The following is a 27,884-nucleotide window of genomic DNA, read 5'->3' on the forward strand; positions in this document are numbered from 1 at the left end:
GCACCCCTTTTACCATGTCATCCCTGTTGGTTAGAACAAGTTTTAAAATAGCTGATCTCCTTGTTGCCTCCTCCATCTTTTGGACAATGAAGTTGTCTTCCAGACAAGTAAGGAATTTGCTGGACCTTAAAGTTTTGGCTGAGTTTGATTTCCAGCAAATATCAGGATAAGTGAAAAGGTCACTGCAACATCTCTTCTTTCTGAGTGTGTAATCATTTGTTCCAGAAAGGCATCATTTAATTCCTCCGCCTGACTGTAGTAGACTTCTACAATAGCATCCGTGTTTTTTCCTTCCTCTTTAATTTTTAGCCAGATGCTCTCCACCACAGAGTTTTGCCCCAGGGAGACAACACACCTCCTGAAACATCTTGTCAGGTCCACAAACCACTGATTCTGTATCCCTCAGCAAGGTGTTTCTCACCACCACTACCCACCTCCTCTGAGGCTTGGCAGTAGCCATTCCCTGTGCTGATTCTACCAAGGTCTCCTGCATTTTCCCAGAGGACTGGTTGTGCTGCTCTCCCTTGTTATCCCTGATAAAGGAGAGAGCATCAGATCAATTCTGTAGCTGCAAGCTCACAGAATGATCCCTGGCTTCCCTGTTTCTACTTGTCACATTCTTCCAACTGTGTACCTCCTGTGTATGGCAACTGACGTCCTCCCCTGAAACTTCCTCTGTGTGTTCCCCATCCAGTACTGTCTGTTCCACTCTGTCCAAGAAAACCTCTTGCTCCCTAATATGCTGAAGTGTACTTTCCCGAGCCTCCAGCTGCTGTAGCTTCTCTTCCAAGAAGGCTACTAACTTGCACTTGGTACAGGTGAAGTTACTACATCCATTAGCAAAAACACAAACCTATCACAGCAGTTGCAGGTGGCTGTAGCAGCTCCTTCACTGTCCATATTCTGAAGTCTTCAGTAGGCACTAAAACAGGACTCCAATAGCCAGAAAAATTTGGATCAAAATTCAATCAGCCATTTACAACATGATTGCAAGCACGTTCCGTATGAAAGCAGAACCTTTTAAATATGATGGACACTCTTAATAAGAATGAAGAGTGTAAACATTGTAGACTTTTACTATACATGGTTACTGCAACCCATATGATATATGCGGGGGGAAATGGAAAGAGGAAGCTATGCCTACAATAGAAGATTGGTTAATTAAACGGATGGAGACGTTAGCGCTAGATAAACTTACATGTCTAATTCAAAACAGACCACTGAAAAAAGCAGAGGAAGATTGGCTTCCTATAATAAGAAAGTGGAAAGAGAAGTGGTCAAATCTTATATATTAGAACATAAGGCTTCTAAATACAGTATATGACGTAATATGCTGTTACAAACTAAATGTGTTTATTAACAGACTATAGATATATTTCTTTAAACAATATTGATAGAAGATTTGAATTTAGAAGTAGAACATACATAAGTAAAGAACAAAAATTAAAAGAAAATAATGAAGTGTTGTGGGAAAATTTTGACATAAAGGAAATCTTTATGACAAACAAGAAGGAAGTTAAATGTGGTTATGTTTTCAGGTAAACTATACATAAGAAGAAAAGAAGAATAGAATTAGAGAGACTGGATAAATTAAAAGAGATGTAACTCTGTTTTGGAATGAAAGGATTGAATAGTTATTATTTCTTTTTAATTTCTTCTTTTATATTTACTTTTATTGTAGTGATAAAAGGAAATTACAGTTTATCAAGTTTGTAAAAACTGTTTGAAAAAAAATAATTTAAAAAAAAGAACAGGACTCTATGCTTCCCCCCTCAAACTCCCCTGCTAAACATCCACAGAAAACACCCAGCCTGTTTTCCAAGTGTGTTCATCAAGCTCCAGAAACTGAGACCACAGCTATATGGGAAAGCTACTGGCTGCTAGTTCTTCCCCATCCAATTCATTCAATCAAAAATAAATTGAATAATATTCTCTTGCAACAAATGGAACTTACTTTGATATGTTTATGGCAAGCATATTGAGAAAATGGGAAACATCCCAACAAGATCCTAGTGCACCACCTTAAGCATCAACAGCAATGCAATGTTAATTCAACTGTCAAAGATTAAAGCAATAATTTATATACACTGTCCACAAATATAAATCTATACTTTTTGAAGTTTTATGCAGCTCTTTATGATGTAAAGAAGTTCACCAACAGTATATGGAGAGTTTCCTTTCTCATATTGACCTTCCCCATCTTAGCATATCACAGCAACAATTTATTTCGGAACCATTACACTTAGGGGAAATTATCAATGTTATAGCAAATAGGAGAAATGGGAAGTCTCCTGGCCCTGATGGATTTCCTTTTTAATGGTACAATGTTTTTTCCAGTCTGTTATCACAAAAACTGCTCCAGCCCTGCAAACATATCTTAGAATCCAGCTCCCTCTCATCACCATTAAATTATGCCTACATTACCCTAAGATCCAAAGCAAGTAAGAATCCTACTCAATGTGCTAAATACCACACTATGTATTTATTTCCAGTTGATATCAAAATATTGACAGCTATTTTAGCTAAATAGATTACAAAAAGTCATTTCACCTTTTGTAAGTCCTGGCCAGACAGAATTGATCAAAAACAAGCAGGAAGCCAGTAGTATTTGATTGGTTGTGGACTTACTTGCTTTCAACTCAGATAGAACTGATCAGTCAGCTATTATTTCTTAAGATGTTGAGATAGCTTTTGATAAACTTTACCGGATGTTTATTTTCACAATATTAGCTAATTGTGGATTTCCTAAAATATTTTTGAGATAGATAGATAGATAGATAGATAGATAGATAGATAGATAGATAGATGGCACCAAGATGACAGGGGTGTGTGGGGGTGGTGTCTTCAGGTCACCTGTCGACTTATGATGACCCCATAAATTTCATAGGGTTTTCTTAGGCAAGAAATACTTATAGATGTTTTGTCATTGCCTTCCTCTGAACTGAAAAGGGCAGTGTTTTGCCAACAATTGCAGAAGTTAGAAATGTGTGGCAAATATTGTTTCATCAACTGCAACTTGACCCATGCCCTCACTCCAAATGGATTTTATGGGGAAATCAAGATTTGAAAATGGGTAAGGGACCATTTTTTATGGAAGGTGTGGACTGATGATGGAATTGTTACCTTAAATCAGATACATGGAGTTGATTTTGACTTTTTGTCTTATACTATTTCTTTCAGCTAAATAGCAATATCTACAACTGAAACATTTGTTGCAAACTAGATTTGGTCCTGCAGGTTTAAGGGCATCCAAAATTCCCTTAATATTAAAGACATTCAATTAAATCAACCACGTATCAAAAAGGTGTGTGCGTGTGTGTGAGGAAATTAACAAATGGCCAAAGGAAGTGGATTTTTCACATCATTTTTACTGCTAAAAGACTGATACTTCATTACTAGAAACACTTTTTCCCCACCTGGGTTCCAATGGATAGAAAACACCTGCAACATTGGAAAGAATGATGTGTAGATAAAATTAACAAATGGACTTCTATCTCAACATTTGTTCAGCTTTTATAGAAACAACTAATATGGTGTTTTTTTCTCTTTTTGTATTTTTATTTTCCTGCTTTTGATATACTGGAACATAATAGTGTGTAACTGAGAACTCTTTTTGAATGCAAATAAAAAAAAATTGAAACACAAGAAGGAGCTGTGAGTGATTTCCCTTCCATATGCCACTGCAGAGAAACAAACAGTCCCATTAGACATTTATGAAGTCATCAGAAGATAATGCCCCATTCTTGTGTTTCCCCCTCCCTATATTCCATGTGCAGTAGCTGTAAATGCATTAACACTTACATGCTGCCCTAAATGGATGCTCACTGAAAAATGGAGCAGCCCAGATTTGAATATTGTGAACTGAAGCATAAGAGCTGGAGGATGCTTCATTTTATTGTCCATGCATTCCATTTCTCACGGCCTGCTGAAAATGGCCACACACCATATGGCAGTAAAGAAAGAGGCATACATATGGAAACAGAAATATTGCAGTTGACATGGTCATAGTTGTCCCTGTGCATCTGTGTCCATGTGAGTAACTAGTGGATCTGTGTGTATGCCATTATCACCTTCTGAAACTAGCTGCACCCTGACTGCTCCTTCCTGTTTTGGTGTTGCTTCCACCTTGATTCTATGAATTGGTTTCAACAATACATAACTCATCAATGGACCAGTACTTAATTTTGCAAGTAAGTAAAAGAGGGCAAAGATTTGAATAAAATGTTCACATAAACATAGTTTATAGATTAACTGTCAAATTTACTGCCACAATAATAGCTATTAATTTGTATGTATTTTAAAAGATACTAAAGCCAATTAATGGCTAGGAGTCCATTTGGTACCACAGGCAAGATGCCTTCTTATAAGGGTTACTTGGGAAAGCGCGATACAGAAGGCACTTGCACTCATATCCTGCTGTGGCCACTGAGATATCTGAATAGGCCTAAACACTGCAAAGGCACCTGATCCCATCTGATCCTGGAAGCTAAGCATGGTCAGCCCTGGTTAATACTTGGATAGAAGACCACCAATGAATACCAGGTGCTGCAGGCTATGTTTTGGAGGAAGGAAGTGGCAGAACCACCTCTGAGAATTCCCTGCCTAAGAAAACACTATGAAATTCATGGGGTCTCCATAGGTTGACAGGTGACTTGAAGGCATATACACACACTATGTAGAAAACTTGCTGGTTTGTGGAAGAGCTAATGCTACTCAACAGTTATGGCTTTGGAGTGGCTACCACAATTGTGAAGTTGTGGCTTTGGGGTTTGCTAATACAATTGCCTAGTTATACTTTCTATTTTTAAAACACACACATACACACACTGTGCCCACACAAAATGTTGTCTGGCTGCTATCAATCACAAGACGAAAGGTGTGGTCAAGAATCAAGACAGAAAGGCTGAAAACAGAAAGCAGTACCATTAAGCTGATATTACATTGTAAGTGCAAAAGGTGCTTTCCTCCCATTCCCTTGCCAAACAGAGAAAAAGCTCTCCTCAGGTAGGAGACAGAGGGAGGAATTCTGGGAGTTTCAATCCTGGAAAATACTCTTGTCCAAGCCGTACCCTAGGAAAACTGGGCTAAAATACATTTGTTCAAAAAGCTGGAGAGCTGGGGTGTAAAAAATCTTACTTTCTGCAAAATGTGTGGGAGGAAGGGAGCCAATGAGACTGACAGGAAGAACAACAGGGCAAGATGTGCAGCTTGGAAGGGGCCTGGCATAAGGATTGGATGGGCACAGCTGGCAACCTGAGGGACATGGCATCAAGAGAGCACAGTGAAGACTTTATAACAGATGCTGCCTTCTAACAGCCTGCCTGCATCACAGCAGAGAGAGCAGAGATTTAAGGAATAATGAGGTGAATGATTGAGATTCAGTGGGGGAAATGAAGCCTGTGTTCCATAAGGCAGTCAAATGAAGCACAAGAAGTAGAATGTAGTAAAGCTATGCTTCCATCTAGAGGAGGAAGTGTGTAGTCCCCTCTCCTGTTAGCATAGGGAATCTCAGAACATTTCACATATAAGATAAAAGAAAAACCAGGCTTCTTTATACCAACTCTGACACATCTGATCTTATCTGATTTTGGAAACTCAGCAGACTCAGACTGAGCTAAGAATTGGACCAGCTAATCTCTCTTATTGTCTTGTGATACTACTTACTTTCTTTGTTCCCAGACCTTGTTATCTCACAAAGAAGGACAAAAGTAGTATAGAAGCAAAAGAAATTCAGTTTGCTCACATTCCATCTGGTGCACAAACGGCAGCCTATTTTATGTGAAGGAGATCCTATGCTAAGAATAATCACAAATTTGTTTGCCAGACAATCAGGGAATGAAGGTGTTATTTAGATAGGAAAGGCCCATGCAACCAAGCTCGCCCATGCGTTCATATTGTTCATAGGTGACTCCATGGAGGATGAGATTGTGCCAGAAGGAAATGAGTACCATGCAACAATCAACTGTGAGTGAAGCAGGGTGATGCCTGCCCTAGTGCTCAGAAACTAGTCCCTCATTGGTACAAATGTTACTACTGGCCATGTTCAAAAGTGATATTATCTTTCATCACTAATAATATGAAGGAACATAAGGCACTCACCTTTTCCATGTCATCCCAGTTAGTGATAATCCCATGCTCAATGGGATATTTCAGGGTCAGGATTCCCCTTTTACTCTGTGCTTCATCTCCAACATAGCTGTCTTTCTGACCCATCCCTACCATGACCCCCTGGAAAATTAAAAGTTCAAATGAAAAGAAAATATAAATATCATTTTGTAAATGTTTACCAAGCATAGCCTCTATTCTCCTCCTACTACTCCTCTAGGATCGAGGAAGGAAATTTAGCTTTACATGCTGTTGCAATGTGTGCTTTTTCTTTGACAGTTTAAATAAATAAATAAATAAATAAATAAATAAATAAATAAATAAAGCTTTTATTTATATACCGCTTTTCCTTTCAGATCAAAGTGGTGTACATACAATAAAATTGTATGACACATGTCAAATACAATATTAAAACCAATTATAAAAATTCTCAGCAATTCAATTTTTAAAAACAGTGTAATTAGGATGGTAGGGATAACAATTATGGGTCATCGTCTAAACTGGTTGGGGAATACTTTCTAGAGGAAATCAGGAGGGTATGCTAACTGGAAGAGGTAGGTTTTTAATGCCTTCTTGAAGGCTTCCAATGTGCAACGAGATCGAATCTCCTCCACGAGTGCATTCCAAAGAGTTGGAGCTGTCATTGTATAAGTTCTTTGGTGAGTCAATACCAGTCTCACCTTGGGGTGTTCAAGTAACAATTTCCCCGTTATTCTGAGAGTGTGGAGCGGATTATGTAGGGAGAGGTGTTCCCTCAAGTAACTCGGGCCCAAGCCATTTAGGGCTTTATAGGTGATAACCAACACTTTGTGTTGGGCCCGGAAGTGAACTGGCAGCCAGTGAAGAGATTTTAGTACAGGTGTTATATGGTCCGCCCTTGAGGTTCCGGCGACCAACCTCGCTGCAGCATTTTGAACTAATTGGAGCTTCCGAACCTGGTACAAAGGTAGCCCCACGAAGAGCACATTGCAGAAATCTAACCGAGAGGTTACCAGTGTGTGTACTACTGTTTCTAGGTCCTTTTGGTCCAGGCAGGGACGCAATTGGCGTATCAGCCAAAGCTGGTACCAAGCACTCCTGGCCATCACATCCACTTGGGATGATAACTGTAAGGATGAGTCCAGGAGTACTCCCAAACTGTGAACTTTGTCCTTTAGGGGAAGTGTGACACCGTCCAGGACTGGATGGCAAATTTCCCTGCCCAGACTTGGGGTACCTATCACGAGTACCTCTGTTTTCTCTGGATTCAGCTTGAGTTTGTTTTTCCTCATCCAGCCCATTACTGACCCCAGACAGGCATCCAGAGGAGAGGTGCCATCCTTAGTCACTGTATCAGTCGGAGACATGGAGAGATAGATCTGGATGTCATCAGCGTACTGATGACACCATGCTCCATGCCTCCGGATGATCTCTCCCAGCGGTTTCATGTAAATATTAAACAGCGTGGAGGACAAGATGGTGCCCTGAGGGACACCAGATGTCAGCTCTCTTTTACGAGAATAACAGTCCTCCAGCCTCACCATCTGGAATCTTCCCGAGAGATAGGACCGGAGCCACTGGAGCGCAGTGACCCTGATGCCTAAATCCCTCAGGCGTTCCAGAAGGATACCATGGTTGATGGTATCGAAAGCCTCTGAGATGTCCAAGAGCGCTAACAGGGTCACTTGTCCCCTGTCAATGCCCAGACGGAGATCGTCGACTAAGGCGACCATGGCAGTCTCAACTCCGTGGTCCGCCCTGAAGCCAGTTTGAAACGGGTCCAGATAATCGGTTTCATCCAAGACTGCTTGGAGTTGAAAGGTGACTACCCTCTCAATCACCTTGCCCAAGAATGGTAATAAGGAGACCGGTCTGTAATTACATGTTAGCAGGGGATCAAGGGAGGGTTTCTTCAAAAGAGGTCTTACTATTGCCTGTTTTAAGATCGTTGGGAATATGGAGTTTCATACAGCTACTTTCAAAGAAAGGAGGAAGGGATGGGGAGGGGGGAAAGGACTACATCATCACCTTTAAGACTAACTGGTTTTTATTTTAGCATGGGCTTTTGTGGTATAAACCTACTTCTTCAGTTGCAGCACAGAGTGATATAAAAGCATATTTATACAGTTGTAGGAGTGATTTAAGAAGCTGGGTATAGCTCTTATGATCTCTTTCAACTCTATCATCGTACAATTCGATTACTCTGCACTGCAGCTGATGAAGTCGGTTTATATCTGAGAAAGCTCATGCTAAAATAAAAACCAGTTAGTCTTAAAGGTGCTGCCGCATTCCTTTTTGTCTCCGACTTCCTTCCTCCTTTTTTGCTGCAAGACACTAACACTACTACTACTTCTTTGAAAACTACAGTACTTTCATAGTTTTACTTTACACATGCAGTCAGTTCCTAGCTTCCTGAAATGTCCAGAAACCAAAATAGCAGGAAAATATTTATCCAATATTGATCTATTAATATTTATTCAGTAATACTTAAATGAATCTGCATATTTCATGGGCTATACTTAGGGGCAAGTGACTGGTGTTTAGTGTCATCTTGACTTTACTACCAACTTGTATGTTCTTATGCTCTAAATATGAATTTTGTAGGAACGCTACCACAAAAGTGATGCATTCTAAAATTCATTTTGCTCCAGCTGGAGCAAATCAAGTCCTAAACAGCACTTGCAATTGTTTACTTGGAAATAAGTCCAACTATATTCTGTTTTGCATCATCACAATCCTATACATACATTCATTGGGGAGGGGAATGTACAATTAAACTTAGTGGAATGTACTTCCTAGTAAATATGCACTGCAACTCTCCAATTAAAATAATGGGGTTTAAAATGAGTAATATTCAAAGAATATGACCCTATACTCCAACTGTTTCCATGGAAAGCCAATTTATGTTTTAATTATTTGCCTTTTGCTTTCTTTAAGAATTATTGTTTGTAGAAATGCCGAGAGTTTCCACCCTCATTAGCTTCCATTTTAAAAAATACTGAATCAGATTATTTGATGTTGTTAGCATACACATTGGATTGCTTTCTCTAAGGGGGAATGGCTCACATGACAAATTGTTTAAATTCAAGACTGGAATGCAGTGACTGGATGGGGCCTATAGAAATATTTATTTAATGTACAGTTTTACATAATCAGTTATCTTTCTTTTTTAAACTAGAAGTTCCAAGACACAATATGAAAATAATAAACAACACAAACAATACGTAGAGTGAATTTGATCAATTGGAAGAAGATGTTTTAATGGCAATGTTTATTTTATTTCCTCGGGGCTGCACTAAATAGCTTATTATAAGTTACTCCCACTGTATATATTTTTAATAAACCCTCATTAATTTCTTGATGAGCTATGTCCTTATTGTGGTCACAGTCCTGGCCACTAACAAGGATCAATCTAAATATGTAAGAGTGGCAGGCAACAGCAGGAGCTAATTTATACCCCTGTGCCCTGTGGGCTGTAGTGGTTTGAACATCTGGAGAACAGGGTTCAAATCCCCACTTGATCATAGAAACCCACTGGGTGACTTTTGAGGAAGTCACACTCACTGGGCCTTAGAGAGAGGCAAAGGCAAACCCCCTCTGAACAAATATTTTTCAGGAAAACCCTGTGATAGAGTTGCTTTAGGGTTGCCATTGGTCAGAAACAACATGAAAGCATACAACAGCAACAAGCTCCTATACTGGGCCACAAGGACAAATTTTGGATTTAAAAAAAAACTCAAATAAATCAGCCCAGGAGATTTTTACACACTTATTTTTTTGCTAATCTTTTTACCTGTTTTCTGTGGTTTGTTGAGTTTAGTAGTTGGGGGTATCGACATGTTTCAGGTGGCATTTTGTGGTGTTTCAGGATATATTTGCCTAGAAATAGGTGGTGGAAATAAAAATCAACTAAGATCTACTATGGGCATGCCCAAGTTAGCAAAGCCTTTGGCAAAGAAGATGCCTTTCCCAAAATCTTATGCTTGCTCAGCCTGTAATTTTTCCTCCTTCTATGTTTATCAAGAAGGGTTTTTTTAAAAAAAAATCATTGTCAAAACTGGGAGGATTGTAAGAGAGGGCTGGAGAAACACTTCTGGTGTCAGTTCTCAGGAATGCATCTGCAGTGAACAATGCAATAAGGATTGATCCAGGAAAGAGTGGGAATCTACTCTAGCCAATACTCTTGTGGCTGTGTCTACAACATGCGAAGTAAACAGCAGCTTCCCTCAGAATCCCTTACTAAGCATGCAAGAACAGAAAAACAGAGAGAAAAATGGAGAGCACATTAGCCTGCCTCAACAGCTCCCACCAGCTTGTTCAAAAAACAAACCTGTAAGTCTGGTCACCAAAATGGAAATCATAAGAACATTGAAGGCAGGTGAAAGAAAAATTCATCCCTGATGCATTTTGGAAGAAGCCTTTAGGTGTCTCTAAACGGTTAAAAAAATGTTTACTTATACAAGGCTTATGTGACCTGAGTATTATATTTCATATATGTATTCATGTTGATATTCTTGTGTGCTTTCAAGTCAGGTCCAACTCATGGCAACCCTAAGCTAGGGTTTTATTGGCAAGATTTATTAAGAGGAAGTTTGCCGTTGCTTTCATCTTAGGCTGAGAGAGTGTGACTGCCCAAGGTCACTAGTAGGTTTTCATGCCTGAGTGGAGGTTCAAACCCTGGTTTTCCAGAGTCCAACACTCACATCTCACTACACCAGCCTGGTTTGCAGAGCATGTTGCTACTTTTGAATAAAGTGTTTGGTGAGAAGATTGAAATTTTATTCTCTTATGAGACATAGTAACTTATCCCTGTTCGTTCCATGCTGTTTCTTTCTCTGCCAACAAATTTTCTGTTTCTCTGACTGGAATACATAATTACACATCAACACTTCATCAACAGAGATATTCCTGTGTCTATGTATGTGTATATGTTGCTGGATATGATGTCTAAAATATTTTATGCATTGTGAAAATTGCCTTACACACTTTGGATTATAACTATAGAATGGAAGGTAAAACATTTTAGGGAAATCTTTGAAATTGTGCTCATTTTGTCAAACCTCAGTTTTAAACAGTGTTTTTAAAAACAGTGACCAAACAGATATTTCTGGAAAATTGACAGTCAGGCTGAGGTTATGATATTTTATTAATGTCTTGTATAAGCCTTCTTTGAGATCAAATAAATTGAGGATTAAATGAGTAAAAGTAGTGAATACAATATCCCAGTTCTGTGAACAAAATGTATACCATAACACAATATCCCATATGATATTTTACAGAAAACTTTGTCAATATGTTCCCATTTAAGGGAGACTGCTATTCTTTAAGTCTCAACAGACATGTGAAACAAATGAGTATAATTGAGATCTTCATGGAATTATTGTTAGATGCAATCCATCATGATGATATAATGATCAACAGTCACTCCTCCACTGCTGCTGAAATATGTTCCAGAAGATTGGAGGGTCTCTGGAGCAGATTTTGGGAGGGTGTGGGGTTTTACCTTGGGGATGCAAGGAGAAGTAAATATTACTGAGTGGAAAATTGTTCATATGATTTCCATTCCACTCACTGTACATGCTAGTAATAATTATGCTCAGAAATGGCACATTTGTTTGTTCTGACACATTCTTTAATAAATTCTTTTGGTGGGAAATCATCCAACACATTCTGATAAGATATGAATCCCTTTATTCAGTGGTTGTGTTTGGAAGCAACACCACACCAGCATTTTCCTTTGCATTTCATAAAACTTACACAAATGAGTCACACTGAGTCTTGGGCTTATAAATGGCTGCAGAGCATGGCTTTGGAGACACTAGAAGCCCCTGGATTTATTTCAGATTTTATTGTGCTATGTAAATCATAAACAGTTGTTAATTTTAACTATAGTTGGTTGAAACAAGGGTGCATCATACACTATGGTATGAAGTTGATTTCTCTTCACAAGCCATATACAAGATCAAAACCACAAACTGCCCAGATTTGGATGGTATAGCAAGCTGTGTTTAAGGTAAAATGGAAGTGAATGCTTCTGGATTTTTCTGCATGGCTGCACTGGAAGAAGATGGGGAGAGCAAAGCATGTGAGCCTGAGGCTTTTTTTCTCCTTTGAATAATACAAACCTTCTCCTCCCCTCCCCCCCCCCCCCCATCATGCCACAAATAGTATGATAGTTTTAAAATTTCAGTATTTCAAAAAATTTCTTGTAGAGAGGGCCTGTGCTGCATATGTAAACTGAATGCAGTTTTCTGGATGGTGGGCACTGACCATTTGATAACTATTGATTTCATCTGATTCCAAGGAAGCCGTCTCAGTACTGAACCAACATCTGTTGTCAGTAATAGAATGGATGAGGGCAAACAAATTAAAACTTAATTCAGAGAAGACAGTGGTGTATCTGTTCAGTAATAATGCAGATCAGGGAATGTGCTGCATGGGTTTCACTCCCCCTGAAATCTCAGGCTCGCAGCTTGATTCAACTCCTAGACTCAACTCTGAGCCTGGATGCACAAGTTTCAGAAGTGGCAGGATTGCATTTGCACAGTTAGAACTAGTGCGCCAGCTTCACTCATTCCTTGAGATGTCAGATCTGGCTGCATTGACACATGCCTTGATTGCATCCCATTTGGACTACTGTAACACACTCTATGTAGGGCTGCCTTTGGAAACTGTTCAGAAGATTCAGTGGCCAGAATGCTGACCAGGACCAGTTATAAGAAACATAACTCCCTTGTTAAAACAGCTTCACTGGTTACTAGTTCATTTTCAGGCACAATTCCAAGTGCTGGTCATGATTTATAAAGCCCTATATGGATTAGGCCCAGAATATCTGAAAGACTGTATCTCCCCGTAAAAACCTGTCAGAGTCCTAGGATCTTCAGAAGACTTTCTCTTGGACCCTCCACCATGACAGGATCACTTGATGAGGACATGAGGCACAGCCTTCTCAGTGGCTGCTCCCATCCTCTGGAACTCCCTTCCATGGGAGGCTAGGCTGACCCCCTCTCCTCTCCTACCATCAGGAGGCAAAGACCTTTCTGTTTAAGCAGGCTATTAATGAGTAATTGCTTACAGGGCAGCTTCTTATGGGAAGAGAGTGTGCTTCATTAAAAAAAAAAAGAACTTTTGTATGCTTTTTAATGGTTCTATATTGTTGTTAACATGTTATTTTAATGTGATGCTTTTGATTGTGCTTTAAAATTGTGTTGTTTGTACCTTTCTTGTGAAGTGCCATATAAATAAATGAAACAACAACAACAACAACAACAACAACTAACCTGATGCCGAGGTCGTCCAACGATAGATGGAAAAACAGCCCGGGGAGCATCATCTCCTGCAAATCCAGCTTTGCAAAGCCCAGAGCCATTATCACAGACCAGAGCTGTGGTTTCATCATCATCACACATGGCTCCTTACAGTCCTAGGCTAAGGAAGCAACTGTTTAGCCAAAAGTAGGCCTGGATTCTTTATACACACACAGACACACACACACGCCATGAAACAAACATGGTAAGGCATCTCATCTGTAAAGTCAGCAAAATATATGAATATACTGTACAACATTTCACAGGCGAAAACTGGGGCAAACGTGGCCAAGCAACATTGGAGTATGGTCAAGATGGCAAAAGTTTTTAATGAGGAATAACACACAAGCTAGGAAAGGCTGCAGCAGTTTGCTTTTTCCTGCAGTTTGCTTTTGCAAGATTCTGTCCTTCTTCTTGTCTCTGCTGAGTTGAGTGCAAAATACTTTCCCACTTTCAATTGAGGACAGGGGGCAATGGTGAAAAGAAACCAATGGTGATCTTACTGAGGGGATTATGTGCATGTCATCATGGAATTATAATACTGAAATTATGGTATGATATATTACACATACATATCCTATATTTTAAGCATGAGTTTTGTTTTACTAAACATGCCCTCCAGAAGTGGCACTCTGAAATATTTTAAAATGTTGAGTTATGACTATGAAGTACATGTTCATTATTTCCAACGAACATTTTAAGAATCACATTTCCCACCCAGAAATGTCTCCATTACTGCTATTATAATGTTATAAACAGTCTTTGGAGGAAAGGTCTAAAAATAGACCTTCTCTGGAAAGCTTCGGAAAGTGTTGGTTAATGTTTTGAAATGGCAGCTGCTCCTGTTAAGTGTTTGCTTAAAAGAACTATGCTATATTTGTGAACTGTGAATTCCTTATCAGAAAGACTGTTCTAGGAAGCACAGTAAGATATGACTGACTCTACTGGCTAGAAAAACAACAACTTGTACATGTGACTTCTGTTTGGGATTCTTTAATTTTGATGTGTATGGGCTTGGGACATCCCTCCACTTATTGACTTACAAATCCTCCAGAGTAAGTAGAAAAGGTTGAAATGGCTTTGTTATAAACTCTGCTCCCTCAGATTATACCAGGAGTTATTTAATTTCCATAGAAACCTCTATCTAGACAGCGTTCATCATGATTCCTACACAGAACTGGGCTGTAAAGGAATATTCATGTACATAGAAGGAACAAATGCTTCATCACAGAAAAAACAGTATGCATATTTGTGTATACAAAATGAATGACATGATGGCCTCAATCTATTGGCTATCCCAACTAGAAGAAAATGCCTTGAATCAATTTAATTCACTGTACCTATGTGTTGACTCACCATTCAACAGTTGGTGCAGTTGATCTGCTCTAACTGGGACTAACCCATCTGATTTGGGCCAGTAGCTTTAATCAATCCAAATATTTTCAGTTGGCAGTTGTATGATAATCTGGGAGTCAGTAAATGATGCAGCAGCAACTATGTGAATCAGTCCTCTATCAGTTATGTGAACAAATGTCTTGATCCCTCTTGTACAAAAGTGACATTATTTGGCTTGCCAATTCCAATTGTTCTTGTACCTTTAAGTCATTTCTGTTTTATGACAATCCTAATTCAAATCTATCATTGGGTTTTCTTGGGAAGAATTGTTCAGAGGGGATTTGTCCTTGCCTTCCTCTGAGGCTGAGAGTATGACTTTCCTAAAGTCACCCAGTGGGTTTCCATGCTGGGCTGAAGAGAATCTTTTAAACACTAGTCTTCTAGATTCTTGGGCCAATATTCAACCCACTATACTACACAGGCTTTCTTGTCAATGGCATTCAGAGAACATGCCAGAAGAGTATTAACACTGATCTTATACCTAGAAATGTCTATTTTTACAAGGCTTCCTGTAGAAATCGGTGAGAGACATTAACAAATGATATTTGTCATAATTACTCTAAAAAACAATAATAAAACTGCCTTATCAAAAGGACTAGGCACTGGCCAAATGGATCAGATCAAAAGTCTACTAGTCCAAAAATCTAATGCTATTGAAGCTGAAAGCATATATATTCTATGGACACTCTTTGCATTCTCAAAGCTAGTCCCAGGTGAAAAGACAGTTTTAGGTTTATGACACTTTGGCGCGTTACATACCGCCATAAGGGACATCCTTAGGATGTCCCATTTTGAAAAAGGGGCGTCTCTTCCAGACGCCCCTTACCCTATTATGGACAGAGTCCATAACAAATGGCGGCAGCTGTTCCACACGGCCGCCGCCATTTTGACGTAGCGGACGCTTTGCATCCGCACGTCGCGGCCCGGAAGTGACACCGTGAGTGCATGCTTTGGCACTTGTGGTGTCTCTTCCGGGTTGCCGGAAGGAGTGCGATTTTCACGCTCCTTCTTTGCAGCATGGAGGAGTCGCACGGTTTGGCTGCTGCGACTCCTCTGCACTGCAACCGGCAGCGGCCCGAGACCGCCCCTTTTGGGCGGTCTGTAACGGGCCAATAGTGGCTAAGCTGTGTCAAGCCACACAGGTGCTAATGTAGGAGCATCCTGTTATCAGTCACTTGTTCCCAATGATTCTTAAAGATAATAGACATCCCATAGAATTCAGGAATTCTGGAAATCAACACTGCCACCCATTTGTAAGACCTGGGTATGTGGGAACAACTGACACTAGGGACAGAAAGAAAGTTTGAAATATATAGACTGAAAAACATAAATTCTGGGTAGATGAGAATCATCACATTTGGGGGCTTATTCTATGCAAAATTCGCATGTGGTTTTTGTTTGGGGGTTTTTTGCACAGGAAACAGGATTTTCTGCAGAGACAATCACCATGTGTGAGTGTTGTGCAGGATAAATCACCAACTACAATATTTTATGGACAGAATACAGCATTTTCTGCATATTATTTTCTGTCCAGCCAATGCTCTATTGTCTACAGAAAATATTCTTTCATGAACACACGCACACACACACACACACACAAACTATGTGTGAATTTTGTGCAGAATAAGGCTCAAACTGCAAATAAAATTACTTGTTGCTTCCCGTGAGAATGAAATTAGTGAAGATTTACTTCCATTCCTGACCCCCACATGGAAATCCTAATACAAATCTTTGTAAAAATACAATGGATGAGGAGCAGTGGTTATCCACCAATATGTAAAAAGAAGATCCACCAATGTCATGCCTCCAGAGCATCTTTGATGCTCTTGAGACATATATTTAGTTGAGATTATATTAGGCTTTCTGTGTATCAGTTTGGGAGGAGAAATAGCTTTAAGACAAGGATTGTGGGAAATCCCAGGGTCTTATGCTGTCTCCCTCTAGCTAGTTTCAGTTGTGTAGTAAGATTTCAGCTAAGTCAGACCTGGAGAGAGTATTTTCCTTTGACAAAGATAAGTCCACAGAAGAAGAAAGATAAAACCCACCAAGAAAAGAGAGCAAGGTATTTAAGAAGGACTATTGAGAAAAAGGAGATTGGTTTCATGATTTTGTGTTATAACCAGTAAAGCTTTGAAAACTTAAGAAATTTGTGGACAAGTTTTTTGTTCAGGCTGTGTTCCCGGGAGCCAGAGACCTTACTACACCCAAAGTCCATAGCATCGCTCTTGGGACAAAACAACCAATATCCAAAAAAAGAAGTAGTTTATTGCTGACAGCCAAAGTATCTATTACATGGGAGTTTATGGTAATTTGTTTAGGATTAGGAGTATGTGGAAAAGAAATAAAGTACCACTTCTCCTACTAATTGATGTAAGGTGTAACATTGTTTATTGTTACACTTGAACAATGTCATTTCTTTGCAACTGAGGTCCAAAATACACTGCAGAAATAATTCAGCTTGAGACCACTAACTGCCCTGGCTTAGTGCTAGGGAATCCCAGGAGTTGTACTTCATTGTGGCACGAGAGCTCTCTGACAGACAATGCTAAATGTCTCATGAAACTACAGTTCCCAGAATTCCTTAGTACTGTGCCTGGGCAGTTAGAACAGTCTCAAACAGGATATTTCTGCAGTGTGTTTTGGACCTATATGTATTCTGTAATTTTAGTTTATTAAGGTGCAAGGAGTTCCAGATTCAAATAGCTAAACATCCACACCCTTTCGCAGATGATGATTAGATTTAATGCATGGAGATCTATGCATTAAAAAACAAGGGCAATGTATATAACATATTTCTCTAAACTTTTACAAAAAAGTTGAGTAACATGAATTCTATAAAAGTTATGCTTTAGGGAGCTGTGATTTGTAAAAATCCCAACAACCTAGGCTACATTGATTAGTTTATAGCCATGTTACAGAAATATGGTAGCAACATACAAACTTCTGGTTTTTCTTGACTACAGCTCCCATTAACCCTCTCCATTGGCTGTGCTAACTAGGGCTTATGTTGCATATGTTTTGTGTTTGCATTTGGCTATTTAGATTGCTTCCCCACCTCTCTCACCGTCTCTTCCTTTTCACTCATCCCACCCCAAGCAAGCCTCACTGATCTTTTCAAGCTCAGAGTGACTTTGGCCTTCATTTTACCACATACAGCAAAGCACAAATCTACAGGTCCATTTGTTCTTCAACTTTCTGTTGCGTGTTTTCACATCCTGAAAGGACACTTGCATTGCTGCACCATCAAAAGATGTGGATTCTAGGTGCCTCTATAGTTCATCCACCTTTCACAGCACAAGGAGCATAGTTTCTCCTAGGTGTCACACTATTTGGTGGGAAGTGGCAGCATTAGCACATATATGCAAAAGCACATTTATGCAAATGATTAACATTTTTTAATATGAAAGTTCACTTTCAGCTCAGCTTTGCCCTTTCAGTTCACATGCTAAAAGACAGCAAAATGTTTATATGCAGTGTTCTGAACAAAATGCATCTGTGAAGTGTTTATGTCTAGCAGTAATCCAAAATCAACACCCCAAATTGTCCTTATTCTTACTTGTGAAGAAGCCAAAGCAACTATTTTAACTACACTAGTAATCAGTTCAGTGTTTTTATTTCAGCATGGCTCTGTTGAGTAAGTATCCTAAGTAGTTCTGACAGTCACCAAATGGTAGCGAGGTCATCTAAAAATCATCATTGTTGAGTATGCTGTTCCACTGGAGGATTGTAAGGGAAAAGAAATGCAATAATTTGTGTCCTCACAAAGAATTATAAGTAGAATAAAAAAGGCCATACAATTCCCATTTCCCTCAACAAAACCTTGTTTCCTAATATATGAAAGGTGAGAAGTTAGTAACATATTACTTACCAAATACCCGAAGAGATGGGGGGGGGGATTCTTATAGCTGTCTTGAACAAATGAAATGATCTCACCATTTATTATATTTATATCAGCTTGCGGAATGGAGTTCACAGAATATCTAGGTCTGTCATGCCATTTTTGGAAACTTTTTTTCTCTAGCTTGCGCTTATCAGAGCAACAGCTTGTAGAGCTGGATAAATGAGGGCAGAATTTCTGACACCCTTGGATGCTGGCCTGCTCTGAGTTGTAGGCAGCTTCCTCTCTGATTCCCCTATCTTCACAATCTCCTTTTTCTCCTTTTCCTTCCAATTTTCAGATACATTGAAAAGATTAGCAGACATGGTTGTAGAACCAAAACAAGCCTTTGTTTTATTCATTCTTAGCTCAATAGCTCTGTTCCTACTTTTCTAAAAGGGAAAGTTGCCATGTACAATGCTGATAGATGAACTGTACAGACCCTTATCAGGTTTCTGTAGCAGAGACAGAAAATAGACACCTTATCTCAACAAGGGGTGACTTGGTGTCTCAAAATGGCAGCTGACTCAGCAACTAGTCAATTCCTATGTGATAATTGCAGGTTACTTCAGTTATGTCTAGTGAACTTTAAGGTTACATGGTGTGCAGCATGTTTTGTTTTGTTTTAAATGATAGCTCAATTTTGGCGTTGGATCTAATCTTAGTCAAAGACTTGCTGAAAGTGACTTACAGTCGGCTCTTGGTAGGGCTGGAGTTTGCCTCCAGAACCCCCTGGGGACACCAAAATGCATGGATGCCCAACTCTCATTATGTACAATGACATAAAACTGCAAAATCAAGATTTGCTGTATGGATTGTTGTTGTTGTTTTTAAACGATGGTTGGTTGAAACTGTGGATGCAGAACCCATGGATACGGAAGACCATCTATATGCATTTATACAATTAAAAAAAAACTCAGTTGAAAAAATTGAGTTGTAGCTACAATTTACTTATTAAATCCATCCCTACATGGCCTGGGCCCGAGTTACTTAAGGGAACACCTCTCCCTACGTAATCCGCTCCGCACTCTTAGAACATCTGGCACAAAAATATTGGAACACCCCAAAACCAGGTTGAAAACTACCTCTTGTAGAACATTTTCTGCGATGGCCCCTAGACTTTGGAACAATTTACCTTGGAAGCCTTCAAAAAGGTACTGAAGACAGATCTCTTCCAGCGGGCCTATCCAACTGATCTCCTCTAATCTGATTTGTACATCTGAATATATGACTCGATCCTTATGACTGAGCAACACTGTAACAACTTTCTCCTTTTCCCTTTCATTTTTATTTCTTTGATGTTTTTGAATTATGTATGTATTTTATGATGTTTTTACTGCTGTAATCCTGCTTCGATCTGAAGGGAGAAGCAGGAAATATAAATTATTATTATTATTATTATTATTATTATTATTATTATTATCTACAAATGGTTGCTAGAAGTCTCTACTTGTAAATGGCACTTTTTGAACACCCCATGTTGTTACCCATCATAAAGAGATGGCAATGATGTACACATTATAAACTTCTAGCAAGTGACTTCTACTTGCCCCAGCAAATAATTTTGTCATAAAATGTTGCTTCTCACAAATCAGTTTGCTGCTCACCTCATCACAGGGAATCCCTGTCTTGCTTCTTGCACTTTGTTGCTCTGAGCAAAGTCTCCCTTTCTCTCCAACACCCCTTCCCAATGCCCATCTCCTTTGCTTCTTACATGCCAAGAGTTAAGTGCTTGTCTGGCTCACTCCCCTTCTCTCCAACTCCCTCTCTGGCTTCCCCTTGTACCCTCACAATGCACCCCTTTTGCATCTAGCACTCTGCCATTCACACTGCTCACTCTCCTTTTATTGCCTTTGTCTTACATCATGCGCTTGCAGCACACCCCCTCCCTTGCTTCTTACACACTACTGCCGGCACCACTGTCTTTCCCTCCTAAAAATAATAATTGTAAGCCACTCTGATAGCCTTTAGGTCTGAAGAGCATGGTATAATTACACCACACCCTCACAATGTGGCCCGCTCTTGCTTCTTACACACCTTTGTTGACTGCTCACACCCTTTCTTCCCACACTCTCATAATGAACCTGTGCAATGCACCCCTCCTGTGCTTCTTGACCTCTGCCACAAACACTGCACATTCTCCTTCCCTCCTACTCCCTCCCTTGCTTCACTTTGTGCCCTCACAATGCTTTCCCTGGCTTCTTGCACTCACCACAATTTACTCTCCTTTCCCTTGCATTTGAATGCCAGTGATGGACTCTTTGCCGAACAGTTTCACAGAAGAGTGCCTTCACATTTTGCCACATGGCTCCTAAAAGTCGCTAGACTTTTTTAAAGCGTGAAAGCTTGGAATCTGGGACAGATTATGGGTCAAATGCAATGTTGATAACATGCCTAGAACTGGGGAGAGAAATGGCAAAATTGGGTGTGTGGCAACCCTACACAGCCAGAGTTTTAGATCCAAGGCTAGCAGCCTATAGGAGGGCTCACCATTAAGACACTGGAATATGATTCCAACCCAGTTACAGGTTGGCCAGTATCTCCAGAATTTGCACAATAGTTTCTTCTGCTATTTCATCTAGTTGATCAGGATTTTAAGTGGGAAGACCTTATAATTATTTTTCATAAGAAACAGTATATAGTCAATATATATAGCCAAACAACTACAGGGGAGAAGGGGCTGCCATTGGCAGGAGAAGTCTAAGAGACAACAGCTGTATCACTTTAGCTAATGCTTGTTAGTACTGAACAGAAGAATGTCTTTTACCATAAAAACCCTATGAAGAAAGTGAAAATGCTGAAAGATCAGCCTCCCAGATCAGAAGGCATTCAACCAGTACAAGAAGAGCAGAGAACAAGTATGAGCAGCGCTGTATCTAATGATGCAACTGCACTTAAGGAAGGGATGTTCAGCATACACAGATATGGCATAAAAGTTTGAAGCTGTGTATAACAGGAACATAGATTGTGAGGAACATGAATCACTGAAGCTAGACACTGTAAAACAAAAAATAGAACATATAAATATTGAAATACCTAGGTTAGCAATCTAAAATAGATATTTTCAATCAATTAGATGCTGTTTTATGAGGAAATGAAAATCTAAGAAGAAATGGAGTGGCATTAATAGTGAGGACAGAAGTAGCAAAAGCAGTAAGAGGATACAATGTAAAGTATGATCAAATAATATTGGTAAGAGTTCAGGGGAAGCCTATCAATACAAACATAATCCAAGTTTGTGCTCTAAATAAGAGGCAGAAGAAGAAGAAATTAAAAGATTCAGTGCTGGAGTCCAGGAGGAAATTGATCACACATCAAAACAGGACTGGCTGATAATCACAGGTGACTGGAATTCAAAAGCAGGAAGCAGAGCACAACCAAACATTGTTGGCAAATTTGTCCTAGGATCAAGAAATGAAGCAGGAGAACAATTTAGTGAATTTTGTGACGCTGACAGTTTGTTCATCACAAACACATTCTTCAAGTAACCAAAAAGACAAGTATATATGTGGAATCACTTGATGGCCAATAAAGAAATCAAATAGACTACATAATTGGAAGCAGAAGATGGCAAACCTAATATCAAAGATGAACAGCTAATAGAAAAAAAATTAAATAAAGCTATAGAAGTACACTGAATCACTGTGCCAAGACACAACCTAAAGACTCTCTCTGTAGAATTTGAAGACTATGGCCCTATACAGACAGGCCAAAATAAAGCTGCTTCAAATCACTTTGGAGGTATGGTGTTTCAATGATGCATGCATCCTAAGACTCTGGAAGCTGCACCAAAGCTGCATTTCAGTCCTTAGGATTGAAGTGTGGCTTTGGTGCAGCTTCTGGACTCTTAGGACGCATGCATCATTGAAACACCATACCTCCAAAGTGACTCGAAGCAGCTTTATTTTGGCCTGTCTGTATCAAGCCCTAGTAAAGATAAGACTTGCATTATTAAGCTTAATAGACTGGAAGCCATAAGAACTCTGGACCAGAACCAGGGACTCTGGCATGGAAGAATGCAGAAAGATACTATTTGCACCCAAAAAAGCCTTATTGGATGACAGATTAAATTCTTCAAACAGTTAAAGAAAAGCTAAACCCTTCACATGCACAGCCTTCCACCTCTCTACCTCAGGCATCTGTCAACACTAAGAGTGCCATTTACTGGAGGACCCAAGTGTGAAGGAAGGTGAGGGACAACAAGGCAGTACCTGACTGCAGATATGGGAAGAGGACTGAGGTCATTTCCCCAAATGTCCTCATTGCAGATCCAGAAAAGCGACTTCATTCCTCTTTCTTTACAGCTGCCAACTCCAGGACTGGCAGATGCTAGTGTAATTTTTGGGAGGAGATTATGTGAGCTGCTAGTGAATAGATTAACGCAATGTCTTTTAACAAGTGTCTGTGAAAAATACTGTTATACTCGTATATGTCACCAACAGGATCCATCATGACACATACGCATACATATACACATCACATGAGAAATGCATATGCCTACTAGATAACAACAAAGCATCTCACCCTAATTTACTAATTATTTATTAAATTTACCAATTACATTAGGATGTGTTTTGTTGATTTAGTGTGAGGTCTATTTTTGACATCCTCAGTGTTTCTTTTGTTGGTAGTGCTGCCACAGATAACAAGTAGATTTGGTCTCCAGAGGGATAGACTAGAGCCAGTAGGGAAGCAGATTCAGGATTTAAACCGAGAGAAACCTCCTGGTCCTAACTTAGCAAAAGTTAGTTATTTAACTATTAAACTATTTAACTATGTAACAGGGTGGGTTGTACACTCATTTGTTAGGGATGTGATTGTTGTATCCTGCATTTTGCATCTTGCATTGAGCAGGGGGTTTAACTATCAGGCACTCCAAGTCTTCGTCCAATTCTGATTCTGACTTTAAAAGCAGATAAGAACTTGGCAAGAACCCTATTTGAAAGGAAGTATCACACATGCATAATACTCTCCTACCCTTTTTTATTCTGTTCCAAAACAAAAGTTGAAGACTTCAAAGTAAGCACTGAACACAGATGTTTTCTTCTGAACGTTCATATCTAACTACTTAATGGAACACTAGTTCAATTAGTAGCAGCTTCCTTCCACCCGCAGTAGACAATTCGTTTCATTTAATGTGACATATATTCTAACAATCAGCTTTCTAGCTGTCACGTCCCTTTAGACATTAGACACTTGCTATTTCAATAATCACCATGTGTTCCATTGTCTTCCCCTCAGGTTTGTTTTTTAGGTGTTAATTTGCCATGTGTGGGTTCAATAAGCTGAGAAGGAAAGATGTTTGTGTATGCATGTCTCTTTTTCAGTGCCAGCTTCTGATAATGTGATGAGCCATTTTTGATCTCTGAAAAGCTGCCAGTGTTCTAGTAATGAACACTTTCTTGAGTCTCTCCTTTTATCAAAACAATGCATTACTGTAGAATCAGAGATGATGCTAGGAACAGCTTCATGTTCCAATCACAACTGCACTATGATCACTAATTTCTGTACAGAATGAAGTTCTAGAGTATTGTGTGATCATAAGGACAGGTGGCTTACCTGTAATTGTAGTTCTTGGTGTGGCCATATATGAAATCACACAATCCTGTGCCTGTGCAGTGCATCATTTGGAACCCTCTAGAGCTATTACATAAGCATTCTGGCAGTAGGCTTGTCCACTCTCCGAATGACTTACCAGCTCACTTCCCACTTAAGCCCTCAGTTTCATGGATGCCAAAGAAGCAGCCCAGGATCTAAGGAAAGGCAGACCATGATGAGGGAAGGGTGGGTGAGATTGTGTGATTTCAGATGATCACCCAAAGAACTAAGCAACTTGCAATTTATTTTTGTGGTCACTGTGAATCACACAAATGGGAGACTAGAAAACTACTAATCATAGGAAGGAGTGTCATGCCACACAAAAGAAAAGAGTAAGCTTGCTTCATGGAGAAACTTTCTCCTATATAGCGTTCTAACAAGTGTCCATATATCAGCTGTAGTCAGCAACATGGGAACTACCTGTTATCCTTGAAGTTAACTGGAATGGAGTAAATCCTTTCACAGGTCTTGGACTGGACAGCTATCACTATAATTAAATTGGTTTTCAGAGCATGCAGTATCCAGCCAATTCTAGAACTCATGACCTAATACCAAACTTCAATTTTTTTATAAGTGGATGGTACTGAGGGGTTCCTGCTACCAGAGTCAGTGCTGGAAACTAATGAAAGAGTAAGAGAACCCCAATGAATTGCTGATGTCCTAAGTACTACTTGAGTACAGTTGGGTGGAATAGTGGAGCTCATGATCTGTTTCTTCCATAAGGCATTAGAAGATGGCATATTTGATAAACCAGTATGGAGATATAGAAACATATGGTATATAGAGAGAAGGCAACTCCCCCCCCCCTTTTTTTTTTTTATTAAACCCGGGGGGCAGGGAGAAATGGTACCAATAATTTATCCTCGGTATGAAGGAACCGAGTTGTTATGTTTCTCCTGCACAGAACGTAACAATAGTACCAACAATAGGCCCTCAGCATGGAGGAACCAACCATTTCCTCTGATACCGCTGCATGGAGAGAAGAGATGGGATCAATAATAGACCCTCAGTATAGAGAGAATGACCTGTTACATTTCCCCTGTACAGAACAAGAGGGTGGTATCAATGATTTGTCCTTGTTATGGAGGGATCAACAACCTCTTCTGTTTCCTCCATATGAACTAAGAAAATGGTACAGGTAACTGACTCTCAGTATGAAGAGACTGACCTGTTACGTCTCCTCTTTGTGGAGCAAGAGGATGGTACCAGCAATGGGCCCTCAGTTTGGAGGGATGAAGCACATCTTCAGTTTCCTTCATATGGAGTGAGAAGAAGGCACCAATAATCATCCCTTGGTATGGAGGGTCTGACCTGATTTGCTTGCTCTGTATGAAGCAAGAGAATGGTACCAATGATCAGTCCTCAGTTACAGAAGTAAGCTCTAAAGTGTTTCTGAGCTGCTGCTGCTACTGCACCAGACAAAAAGAAACTGAGGGCTTAGACAGGAAGAGAGCTGGTAAGTCATTCGGAGAGTGGGTTGGACTACTGACAAAATGCTTATGTAACAGCTCTAGAAGGTTCCAAATCATTCACTGCACAGGACAACCCATTGGGATGATTCACAGAGATCACAAAGAGGAAGCTCTTTTAGTTTTATAAGTCCCCCCCCACCCCCAGCTATGACAAAATGTTTTTTTCTATTATGTGGTTCTTCATGTCCTCAGTGGACATTACATTATTACCTATTACATTAGGTAATATCAAACCAAACCTCTACACAGGTAGATCACATCATCACCTTTAAGAAGGCTATTAAGACGAATCTCTTCCGAGAGCCTTTACAGACTATCCTTGTTGATCTGCCTCCCCCTCCCTCTTTTTTTTTCTCCCATTATCCTCCATCTTTATCTTTTACTCTACCTGGACTCTGCTTGAAATTTTTATTGTGCACAATTTTTTTTAACCTTTCTTCTTGGTTTAATCTCTTTTTAGTGTTTAATTATGTTTTTATGACGGGGGGATGAAGATCTTGGAATTTTTAATGCATTTCTCTTTTAACTGTATCTTGTTTTACTACTGTAATCCGCTTGGATTCCTCAAGATTAAGCGGAATACAAATAATAATATTAATAATTATTATTATTATTTCAACTTTCCAAGTTATGTTGGCAAATGTTAATGAATAAAAACACCTTGGCTTTGCCTGCATCAATCCATGCACAGTAATTTATGGTCATAGATCTGTTGCAAGAAATACAACAATATATTTCTATCATATACAGATCTAACACAGTCATGTTTTTCTTAGCTGGCTGCCATAAAGGGAGCCAACGGATATAAACTTTTATGTAGTGGTGGTGTTGTATATTACGAAAGTGATGTGGCTAAAATTCCAAAATTCTTAAGAAAATCTGAACATTTTATAAACCAGGAAACACTTTCCTGTCTTATCTGACTATTCTTTGACATTTTTTACAAAGTGACAGTGACGAAGGAGATCAACCCAAGCATACTGATAAATATCCAACATTTTACACACAAAAGAAAGGGGAGAATTATATTCAGTTCTTAAGATTTTATTTAAAGTTGTGAAACTCATAATAATTCCAGCTTGCCCCCCACCCTGTATTGCACTCTGTATGCTTCCTGTTATAACCAGAAGCCAAGAAACCCAACAGTTAAGAAGTTTCTCCCCAAATTTATAGTTTAACTCTCTTAAAATAAATTTATATATAGAAAAGGTATAATTTACAACCCATTCAACAGTATTCAGTCATTATATATTCCCAAAGAATATTACACATCCAAAATTCAGCAGCTTCTTATTGATAAGACCACCTTTTTTTCTTAGCAAATATAATATTCCATTGTTAAAGAGCAACTCAGGTCAACTTTGGAGCAAGTGTGATGTACATTTAAAACTTTTCATAAGGAAGAAATTGAAAAAACACACACATCATACTGAAAATATATACAACTGTGTCCAGTGCATAGCATTAACAGCAGCTTGTGAGAAGTTCACTATCCCAAATTGGCACACCATTATTTTGAAGGAAAATAATTCACACAGCAAGTTCAGTGCATTTATAGGATGCCAGTGAGGCACAAGAAAACAAGAAGATGTAGAATCACCAAATAAGTCAGAAAGAGATATCGGGATTTTGCCCTCGAGGTCAGCAACTTGGAGCAGTAAAGGCTTCGCCCCCTAATCCATCTCTTGAGAGAAAGAGCACCTCCTTTTACCTGTCCAAAAAAGAAACATGCCTTTAAAAACTAGCACCAGATATATATTTTTCCTCCATCTTTCAAAAATGATAAACTTAATTTGCTGTTAAGAAGATTCTGTTAGATTTTCATGAATATATTCACACTGATAGGTCTGATAAGCTGGTATGACCTTTGAGTCAGTTTACACAAACATTTTATGACATTGACAGGTCAGCCAGTAACAGCCTATGTAGTGATTAATTGATGACGGACACAACCGTTAACATTCCTTCTTGATATGACTGAACCTTTAGTATGAGCCCAACCATGTTAATAATAATAATAATAATAATAAATTTTATTTGTATACCACTTTTCCACAGATCAAAGCAGTTTATAAGTGTAGAAAACCATTACAACCATTAAAAAAAGTTACAAAACATCTCTAGATAAAAACCAATTATACAAAATTTAAA

At 39.2% G+C, this 27,884-nt stretch overlaps 2 protein-coding genes across 2 annotated transcripts in view; both read right to left on the reverse strand.

Annotated features, from left to right (window-relative positions):
* LOC149314569 (actin, alpha skeletal muscle B-like) overlaps positions 1 to 25,625 on the reverse strand; it is a 49,340-nt gene extending 23,715 nt beyond the window's left edge. Inside the window, exons 1-3 of the mRNA XM_089521406.1 lie at positions 25,430 to 25,625; positions 13,365 to 13,512; positions 6,100 to 6,228 (exon numbers count right to left, since the gene is read on the reverse strand). Coding sequence (XP_089377532.1) covers positions 6,100 to 6,228; positions 13,365 to 13,493 — 258 coding nt within the window. The 5' untranslated portion in view covers positions 13,494 to 13,512; positions 25,430 to 25,625. The remainder of the gene's footprint in view (positions 1 to 6,099; positions 6,229 to 13,364; positions 13,513 to 25,429) is intronic.
* Positions 25,626 to 26,767: 1,142 nt separating this feature from the next.
* LOC149314570 (uncharacterized) overlaps positions 26,768 to 27,884 on the reverse strand; it is a 69,377-nt gene continuing 68,260 nt past the window's right edge. The window contains exon 29 of the mRNA XM_089521407.1: positions 26,768 to 27,444. Within this exon, the coding sequence (XP_089377533.1) occupies positions 27,286 to 27,444 (159 nt within the window). The 3' untranslated portion in view covers positions 26,768 to 27,285. The remainder of the gene's footprint in view (positions 27,445 to 27,884) is intronic.

The sequence above is a fragment of the Sceloporus occidentalis genome, unplaced genomic scaffold (assembly GCF_023333645.1).
Source record: "Sceloporus occidentalis isolate IW3139 unplaced genomic scaffold, rSceOcc1.0.p SCAF_4, whole genome shotgun sequence".
Lineage (NCBI taxonomy): Eukaryota > Metazoa > Chordata > Lepidosauria > Squamata > Phrynosomatidae > Sceloporus > Sceloporus occidentalis.